This window comes from Lampetra fluviatilis, unplaced genomic scaffold (genome assembly GCF_964198595.1).
Source record: "Lampetra fluviatilis unplaced genomic scaffold, kcLamFluv1.1 SCAFFOLD_747, whole genome shotgun sequence".
Lineage (NCBI taxonomy): Eukaryota > Metazoa > Chordata > Hyperoartia > Petromyzontiformes > Petromyzontidae > Lampetra > Lampetra fluviatilis.
In genome coordinates this window covers 32,501-45,136 of record NW_027621265.1, presented here as the reverse complement: position 1 = coordinate 45,136, position 12,636 = coordinate 32,501, and the positions used below count along the sequence as shown (strand labels likewise).

Below are 12,636 nucleotides of genomic sequence, written 5' to 3'. Positions count from 1 at the left end.
GGTGAGTGTGTGAGTGAGTGAGTGTATTAGTGAGTGAGTGAGTGTATGAGTGAGTGGGTGAGTGAGTGAGTAGGTGGGTGAGTGGGTGAGTGGGTGAGTGGGTGAGTGAGTGTATGAGTGAGTGAGTGATTGTACGCGTGGGTGAGTGAGTGAGTGAGTGTATTAGTGAGTGAGTGAGTGTGTGAGTGAGTGGGTGAGTGAGTGAGTGGGTGAGTGAGTGAGTAGGTGGGTGAGTGGGTGAGTGGGTGAGTGAGTGTGTGAGTGAGTGAGTGTGTGAGTGAGTGAGTGTATGAGTGAGTGGGTGAGTGAGTGAGTAGGTGGGTGAGTGGGTGAGTGGGTGAGTGAGTGTGTGAGTGAGTGAGTGTGTGAGTGGTGAGTGTGTGAGTGAGTGAGTGTATTAGTGAGTGAGTGAGTGTATGAGTGAGTGGGTGAGTGAGTGAGTAGGTGGGTGAGTGGGTGAGTGAGTGTATGAGTGAGTGAGTGAGTGATTGTACGCGTGGGTGAGTGAGTGAGTGAGTGTATGAGTGAGTGGGTGAGTGAGTGAGTAGGTGGGTGAGTGGGTGAGTGGGTGAGTGAGTGTATGAGTGAGTGAGTGATTGTACGCGTGGGTGAGTGAGTGAGTGAGTGTATTAGTGAGTGAGTGAGTGTATGAGTGAGTGGGTGAGTGAGTGAGTAGGTGGGTGAGTGGGTGAGTGGGTGAGTGAGTGTGTGAGTGAGTGAGTGTGTGAGTGGTGAGTGTGTGAGTGAGTGAGTGTATTAGTGAGTGGGTGAGTGAGTGAGTAGGTGGGTGAGTGGGTGAGTGGGTGAGTGGGTGAGTGAGTGTATGAGTGAGTGAGTGATTGTACGCGTGGGTGAGTGAGTGAGTGAGTGTATTAGTGAGTGAGTGAGTGGGTGAGTGAGTGAGTAGGTGGGTGAGTGGGTGAGTGGGTGAGTGGGTGTATGAGTGAGTGAGTGATTGTACGCGTGGGTGAGTGAGTGAGTGTATTAGTAAGTGAGTGAGTGTATGAGTGAGTGGGTGAGTGAGTGAGTGGGTGAGTGGGTGAGTGAGTGTATGAGTGAGTGAGTGTATGAGTGTATGAGTGAGTGAGTGTATGAGCGAGTGAGTGAGTGTATGAGTGAGTGAGTGAGTGAGTGTATGAGTGAGTGAGTGGCTGAGTGCGTGGTGAGTGAGTGAGTAGGTGGGTGAGTGGGTGAGTGGGTGAGTGAGTGGGTGAGTGGGTGAGTGAGTGTGTGAGTGAGTGAGTGTGTGAGTGGTGAGTGTGTGAGTGAGTGAGTGTATTAGTGAGTGAGTGAGTGTATGAGTGAGTGGGTGAGTGAGTGAGTAGGTGGGTGAGTGGGTGAGTGGGTGAGTGAGTGGGTGAGTGGGTGAGTGAGTGTGTGAGTGAGTGAGTGTGTGAGTGGTGAGTGTGTGAGTGAGTGAGTGTATTAGTGAGTGAGTGAGTGTATGAGTGAGTGGGTGAGTGAGTGAGTAGGTGGGTGAGTGGGTGAGTGGGTGAGTGAGTGTATGAGTGAGTGAGTGATTGTACGCGTGGGTGAGTGAGTGAGTGTATTAGTAAGTGAGTGAGTGGGTGAGTGAGTGTATGAGTGAGTGAGTGTATGAGTGAGTGACTGAGTGAGTGAGTGAGTGGTGAGTGAGTGGTGAGTGAGTGGTGAGTGAGTGGTGAGTGTTCTCTGTCTAGACCACAAATCGTGTGCTGAGAGCGGCCAGGAGCTGATGCGTCCGTTTCTGCACGAGTTCCTCACCGATGCGTACACTCACTACGACATCGCCATCTGGTGTGAGTAGCCCACCCACTCACTCATACACTCACTCACTCACTCACTCATACACTCACTCACTCATACACTCACTCACTCATACACTCACTCATACACTCACTCATACACTCACTCACTCACTCATACACTCACTCATACACTCACTCACTCACTCATACACTCACTCATACACTCACTCACTCACTCATACACTCACTCACTCATACACTCACTCATACACTCACTCACTCACTCATACACTCACTCATACACTCACTCACTCATACACTCACTCACTCATACACACACTCACTCATACACTCACTCACCCACTCACTCACTCATACACTCACTCATACACTCACTCACTCATACACTCACTCACTCACTCACACACTCACTCATACACTCACTCACTCACTCATACACTCACTCATACACTCACTCAATCATACACTCACTCACTCATACACTCACTCATACACTCACTCACTCACTCATACACTCACTCATACACTCACTCACTCACTCATACACTCACTCATACACTCACTCACTCACTCATACACTCACTCATACACTCACTCACTCACTCATACACTCACTCATACACTCACTCACTCACTCATACACTCACTCACTCATACACTCACTCATACACTCACTCACTCACTCATACACTCACTCATACACTCACTCACTCATACACTCACTCACTCATACACACACTCACTCATACACTCACTCACCCACTCACTCACTCATACACTCACTCATACACTCACTCACTCATACACTCACTCACTCACTCACACACTCACTCATACACTCACTCACTCATACACTCACTCATACACTCACTCAATCATACACTCACTCACTCATACACTCACTCTCTCATACACTCACTCACCCACTCATACACTCACTCACTCATACACTCACTCATACACTCACTCACTCATACACTCACTCATTCACTCACTCACTCATACACTCACTCACTCATACACTCACTCACACACTCACACACTCACTCACACACTCACTCACTCATACACTCACTCATACACTCACTCACTCACTCATACACTCACTCACTCATACACTCACTCACTCATACACTCACTCACTCATACACTCACTCACTCATACACTCACTCACTCATACACTCACTCACTCATACACTCACTCACTCATACACTCACTCACTCATACACTCACTCACTCACTCACACACTCACTCATACACTCACTCACTCACTCATACACTCACTCATACACTCACTCAATCATACACTCACTCACTCATACACTCATACACTCACTCACCCACTCACTCACCCACTCACTCATACACTCACTCACCCACTCACTCACCCACTCACTCACTCACTCACACACTCACTCATACACTCACTCACTCATACACTCACTCACTCATACACTCACTCACTCACTCATACACTCACTCACTCATACACTCACTCACTCACTCATACACTCACTCATACACTCACTCACTCATACACTCACTCACTCATACACTCACTCATACACTCACTCACTCATACACTCACTCACTCATACACTCACTCATACACTCACTCATACACTCACTCACTCATACACTCACTCACTCACTCACACACTCACTCATACACTCACTCACTCACTCATACACTCACTCATACACTCACTCTCTCATACACTCACTCACCCACTCATACACTCACTCACTCATACACTCACTCATACACTCACTCACTCACCCACTCACTCACTCATTCACTCACTCACTCATACACTCACTCACTCATACACTCACTCACACACTCACTCACTCATACACTCACTCACTCACACACACACTCATACACTCACTCACTCATACACTCACTCACTCATACACTCACTCACTCATACACTCACTCACTCATACACTCACTCACTCATACACTCACTCATACACTCACTCAATCATACACTCACTCACTCATACACTCACTCTCTCATACACTCACTCACCCACTCATACACTCACTCACTCACACACTCACTCATACACTCACTCACTCACTCATACACTCACTCACTCACTCATACACTCACTCACTCATACACTCACTCACTCATACACTCACTCACTCATACACTCACTCACTCATACACACACTCACTCATACACTCACTCACTCATACACTCACTCACTCACTCATACACTCACTCATACACTCACTCACTCATACACTCACTCACTCATACACTCACTCACTCACTCATACACTCACTCACTCATACACTCACTCACTCACTCATACACTCACTCATACACTCACTCACTCATACACTCACTCACTCATACACTCACTCACTCATTCACTCACTCGTACACTCACTCATACACTCACTCACTCATACACTCACTCACCCACTCATACACTCACTCACTCATTCACTCACTCGTACACTCACTCACTCATACACTCACTCATACACTCACTCACTCACTCATACACTCACTCACTCATACACTCACTCACCCACTCACTCATACACTCACTCATACACTCACTCACTCACTCATACACTCACTCACTCACTCATACACACACTCACGCATACACTCACTCACCCACTCACTCACTCATACACTCACTCACTCACTCATACACTCACTCACTCATACACTCACTCACCCACTCACTCACTCATACACTCACTCACTCACTCATACACTCACTCACTCATACACTCACTCACTCACTCATACACTCACTCACTCACTCATACACTCACTCTCTCATACACTCACTCACCCACTCACTCATACACTCACTCATACACTCACTCACCCACTCACTCATACACTCACTCATACACTCACTCACTCATACACTCACTCACTCACTCACTCATACACTCACTCATACACTCACTCACTCACTCATACACTCACTCACTCATACACTCACTCATACACTCACTCACTCACTCATACACTCACTCACTCATACACTCACTCACTCATACACTCACTCACTCACTCACTCATACACTCACTCACTCATTACACTCACTCATACACTCACTCACTCACTCATACACTCACTCACTCATACACTCACTCATACACTCACTCACTCACTCATACACTCACTCACTCACTCATACACTCACTCACTCATACACTCACTCACCCACTCACTCACTCACACACTCACTCACTCATACACTCACTCACTCATACACTCACTCACTCATACACTCACTCACCCACTCACTCACTCATACACTCACTCACTCATACACTCACTCACTCACTCATACACTCACTCACTCATACACTCACTCATACACTCACTCACTCATACACTCACTCACTCATACACTCACTCACTCATACACTCACTCACTCACTCATACACTCACTCACTCATACACTCACTCATACACTCACTCACTCATACACTTACTCACTCATACACTCACTCACTCATACACTCACTCATACACTCACTCACTCACTCATACACTCACTCATACACTCACTCACTCACTCATACACTCACTCATACACTCACTCACTCACTCATACACTCACTCACTCATACACTCACTCATACACTCACTCACTCACTCATACACTCACTCATACACTCACTCACTCATACACTCACTCACTCATACACACACTCACTCATACACTCACTCACCCTCACTCACTCATACACTCACTCATACACTCACTCACTCATACACTCACTCACTCACTCACACACTCACTCATACACTCACTCACTCACTCATACACTCACTCATACACTCACTCAATCATACACTCACTCACTCATACACTCACTCATACACTCACTCACTCACTCATACACTCACTCATACACTCACTCACTCACTCATACACTCACTCATACACTCACTCACTCACTCATACACTCACTCATACACTCACTCACTCACTCATACACTCACTCATACACTCACTCACTCACTCATACACTCACTCACTCATACACTCACTCATACACTCACTCACTCACTCATACACTCACTCATACACTCACTCACTCATACACTCACTCACTCATACACACACTCACTCATACACTCACTCACCCACTCACTCACTCATACACTCACTCATACACTCACTCACTCATACACTCACTCACTCACTCACACACTCACTCATACACTCACTCACTCACTCATACACTCACTCATACACTCACTCAATCATACACTCACTCACTCATACACTCACTCTCTCATACACTCACTCACCCACTCATACACTCACTCACTCATACACTCACTCATACACTCACTCACTCATACACTCACTCATTCACTCACTCACTCATACACTCACTCACTCATACACTCACTCACACACTCACACACTCACTCACACACTCACTCACTCATACACTCACTCATACACTCACTCACTCACTCATACACTCACTCACTCATACACTCACTCACTCATACACTCACTCACTCATACACTCACTCACTCATACACTCACTCACTCATACACTCACTCACTCATACACTCACTCACTCATACACTCACTCACTCATACACTCACTCACTCACTCACACACTCACTCATACACTCACTCACTCACTCATACACTCACTCATACACTCACTCAATCATACACTCACTCACTCATACACTCATACACTCACTCACCCACTCACTCACCCACTCACTCATACACTCACTCACCCACTCACTCACCCACTCACTCACTCACTCACACACTCACTCATACACTCACTCACTCATACACTCACTCACTCATACACTCACTCACTCACTCATACACTCACTCACTCATACACTCACTCACTCACTCATACACTCACTCATACACTCACTCACTCATACACTCACTCACTCATACACTCACTCATACACTCACTCACTCATACACTCACTCACTCATACACTCACTCATACACTCACTCATACACTCACTCACTCATACACTCACTCACTCACTCACACACTCACTCATACACTCACTCACTCACTCATACACTCACTCATACACTCACTCTCTCATACACTCACTCACCCACTCATACACTCACTCACTCATACACTCACTCATACACTCACTCACTCACCCACTCACTCACTCATTCACTCACTCACTCATACACTCACTCACTCATACACTCACTCACACACTCACTCACTCATACACTCACTCACTCACACACACACTCATACACTCACTCACTCATACACTCACTCACTCATACACTCACTCACTCATACACTCACTCACTCATACACTCACTCACTCATACACTCACTCATACACTCACTCACTCATACACTCACTCACTCACACACTCACTCAATCATACACTCACTCACTCATACACTCACTCTCTCATACACTCACTCACCCACTCATACACTCACTCACTCACACACTCACTCATACACTCACTCACTCACTCATACACTCACTCACTCACTCATACACTCACTCACTCATACACTCACTCACTCATACACTCACTCACTCATACACTCACTCACTCATACACACACTCACTCATACACTCACTCACTCATACACTCACTCACTCACTCATACACTCACTCATACACTCACTCACTCATACACTCACTCACTCATACACTCACTCACTCACTCATACACTCACTCACTCATACACTCACTCACTCACTCATACACTCACTCATACACTCACTCACTCATACACTCACTCACTCATACACTCACTCACTCATTCACTCACTCGTACACTCACTCATACACTCACTCACTCATACACTCACTCACCCACTCATACACTCACTCACTCATTCACTCACTCGTACACTCACTCACTCATACACTCACTCATACACTCACTCACTCACTCATACACTCACTCACTCATACACTCACTCACCCACTCACTCATACACTCACTCATACACTCACTCACTCACTCATACACTCACTCACTCACTCATACACACACTCACGCATACACTCACTCACCCACTCACTCACTCATACACTCACTCACTCACTCATACACTCACTCACTCATACACTCACTCACCCACTCACTCACTCATACACTCACTCACTCACTCATACACTCACTCACTCATACACTCACTCACTCACTCATACACTCACTCACTCACTCACTCATACACTCACTCTCTCATACACTCACTCACCCACTCACTCATACACTCACTCATACACTCACTCACCCACTCACTCATACACTCACTCATACACTCACTCACTCATACACTCACTCACTCACTCACTCATACACTCACTCATACACTCACTCACTCACTCATACACTCACTCACTCATACACTCACTCATACACTCACTCACTCACTCATACACTCACTCACTCATACACTCACTCACTCATACACTCACTCACTCACTCACTCATACACTCACTCACTCATACACTCACTCATACACTCACTCACTCACTCATACACTCACTCACTCATACACTCACTCATACACTCACTCACTCACTCATACACTCACGCACTCACTCATACACTCACTCACTCATACACTCACTCACCCACTCACTCACTCACACACTCACTCACTCATACACTCACTCACTCATACACTCACTCACTCATACACTCACTCACCCACTCACTCACTCATACACTCACTCACTCATACACTCACTCACTCACTCATACACTCACTCACTCATACACTCACTCATACACTCACTCTCTCATACACTCACTCACTCATACACTCACTCACTCATACACTCACTCACTCACTCATACACTCACTCACTCATACACTCACTCATACACTCACTCACTCATACACTTACTCACTCATACACTCACTCACTCATACACTCACTCATACACTCACTCTCTCATACACTCACTCATACACTCACTCATACACTCACTCACCCACTCACTCACTCACTCATACACTCACTCACCCACTCACTCATACACTCACTCATACACTCACTCACCCACTCACTCATACACTCACTCACTCATACACTCACTCATACACTCACTCATACACCCACTCACACACTCACACACTCACTCACTCACTCACTCATACACTCACTCACTCATACACTCACTCACTCATACACTCACTCACTCATACACTCACACACTCACTCACTCACTCATACACTCACTCACTCATACACTCACACACTCACTCACTCACTCACTCGTACACTCACTCACTCACTCATACACTCACTCACTCATACACTCACTCACTCATACACTCACTCACTCATACACTCACACACTCACTCACTCACTCACTCATACACTCACTCACTCACTCATACACTCACTCACTCATATACTCACTCACTCATACACTCACTCACCCACACACTCACACACTCACTCACCCACTCACTCACTCACTCACTCATACACTCACTCACTCACTCATACACTCACTCACTCATACACCCACTCACTCACTCACTCACTCATACACTCACTCACTCACTCATACACTCACTCACCCACTCACTCACTCACTCACTCACACACTCACTCACTCACTCAGCTACTCACTCAATCATACACTCACTCACTCACTCATACACTCACTCACTCATACACTCACTCATACACTCACTCACTCATACACTCACTCACTCATACACTCACTCACTCATACACTCACTCACTCACTCATACACTCACTCACTCATACACTCACTCACTCATACACTCACTCACTCATACACTCACTCACCACTCACTCACTCATACACTCACTCACTCATACACTCACTCACTCATACACACACTCACTCATACACTCACTCACTCACTCATACACTCACTCACTCATACACTCACTCATACACTCACTCATACACCCACTCACACACTCACTCACTCACTCATACACTCACTCTCTCATGCACTCACTCACCCACTCACTCATACACTCACTCATACACTCACTCACCCACTCACTCATACACTCACTCATACACTCACTCACTCATACACTCACTCATACACTCACTCATACACCCACTCACACACTCACTCACTCATACACTCACTCACTCACTCATACACTCACTCACTCACTCATACACTCACTCACTCATACACTCACTCACTCATACACTCACTCATACACTCACTCATACACTCACTCACTCACTCATACACTCACTCACTCATACACTCACTCACTCATACACTCACTCACTCACTCATACACTCACTCACTCATACACTCACTCATACACTCACTCACTCACTCATACACTCACTCACTCATACACTCACTCATACACTCACTCACTCACTCATACACTCACTCACTCATACACTCACTCACTCATACACTCACTCACTCACTCATACACTCACTCACTCATACACTCACTCACCCACTCACTCACTCATACACTCACTCACTCACTCATACACTCACTCACTCATACACTCACTCATACACTCACTCATACACTCACTCATACACTCACTCACTCATACACTCACTCATACACTCACTCACTCACTCATACACTCACTCTCTCATACACTCACTCATACACTCACTCACTCACTCATACACTCACTCTCTCATACACTCACTCATACACTCACTCACTCACTCATACACTCACTCACTCATACACTCACTCATACACTCACTCACTCACTCATACACTCACTCACTCATACACTCACTCATACACTCACTCACTCACTCATACACTCACTCACTCATACACTCACTCACTCATACACTCACTCACTCATACACTCACTCACTCATACACTCACTCATACACTCACTCATACACCCACTCACTCATACACTCACTCACCCACTCACTCACTCATACACTCACTCACTCATACACTCACTCACCCACTCACTCATACACTCACTCACTCATACACTCACTCATACACTCACTCATACACCCACTCACACACTCACTCACTCACTCATACACTCACTCATACACTCACTCATACACTCACTCATACACTCACTCACCCACTCACTCACTCACACACTCACTCACTCAGTCACTCACACACTCATACACTCACTCACCCACACACTCACACACTCACTCACCCACTCACTCACTCACTCATACACTCACTCATACACTCACTCATACACTCACTCACTCATACACTCACTCACTCATACACTCACTCACCCACTCACTCACTCATACACTCACTCACTCACTCATACACTCACTCATACACTCACTCACCCACTCACGCACTCATACACTCACTCATACACTCACTCACTCATACACTCACTCACCCACTCACTCACTCATACACTCACTCATACACTCACTCACTCATACACTCACTCACCCACTCACTCACTCATACACTCACTCATACACTCACTCACTCACACACTCACTCACACACTCATACACTCACTCACTTATACACTCACTCACTCATACACTCACTCACTCATACACTCACTCATACACTCACTCACTCATACACTCACTCATACACTCACTCACTCATACACTCACTCACCCACTCACTCACTCATACACTCACTCATACACTCACTCACTCATACACTCACTCACCCACTCACTCACTCATACACTCACTCATACACTCACTCACTCACTCATACACTCACTCACTCACCCACTCACTTACTCACTCATCCACTCACTCACTCATACACTCACTCACTCACCCACTCACGCACTCACCCACTCACCCACTGACTCATACACTCACCTACTCACCCAGTCACTCACTCGCTCGCTCACTCACTCACTCACCCACCCACTCACTCACTCACACACTCACTCACTCACACACTCACTCAGTCACTCACCCACTCACTCATACACTCACTCACTCACACACTCACTCACTCACACACTCACTCACTCACACACTCACTCAGTCACTCACCCACTCACTCACTCACTCACTCACTCACACACCCACTCACTCATACACTCACTTACTCACTCACCCACTCAGTCACTCACCCACTCACTCACTCACTCACTCACTCACTCACTCACACACCCACTCACTCACTCACACACTCACTCACTCACTCACTCACTCACACACTCACTCAGTCACTCACCCACTCACTCACTCACTCACTCACTCACTCACACACCCACTCACTCACTCACACACTCACTCACTCACACACTCACTCACTCACACACTCACTCAGTCACTCACCCACTCACTCACTCACTCACTCACTCACTCACTCACACACCCACTCACTCACTCACACACTCACTCACTCACTCACTCAGTCACTCACACACCCACTCACCCACTCACTCATACACTCACCTACTCACCCAGTCACTCACTCGCTCGCTCACTCACTCACTCACCCACCCACTCACTCACTCACACACTCACTCACTCACACACTCACTCAGTCACTCACCCACTCACTCATACACTCACTCACTCACACACTCACTCACTCACACACTCACTCACTCACACACTCACTCAGTCACTCACCCACTCACTCACTCACTCACTCACTCACTCACTCACACACCCACTCACTCATACACTCACTTACTCACTCACCCACTCACTCATACACTCACTCACTCACTCATACACTCACCCACACACTCACTACGACATCGCCATCTGGTGTGAGTAACTCACCCACTCACCACTCACCCACTCGCTCAACCACTCACTCATACACTCAGTCACTCATACACTCATACACTCACTCACCCACTCACTCACTCACTCACCCACTCACTCACCGACACGC

The 12,636-nt window shown here is 46.7% G+C and overlaps 1 protein-coding gene across 1 annotated transcript in view; it reads left to right on the top strand.

The window, feature by feature from the left end:
• The first annotated feature begins 1,632 nt into the window (after positions 1–1,632).
• Positions 1,633–12,636, top strand: part of LOC144955007 (ubiquitin-like domain-containing CTD phosphatase 1) — a 24,197-nt gene continuing 13,193 nt past the window's right edge. The window contains exon 1 of the mRNA XM_078885362.1: positions 1,633–1,778. Coding sequence (XP_078741488.1) covers positions 1,715–1,778 — 64 coding nt within the window. The 5' untranslated portion in view covers positions 1,633–1,714. The remainder of the gene's footprint in view (positions 1,779–12,636) is intronic.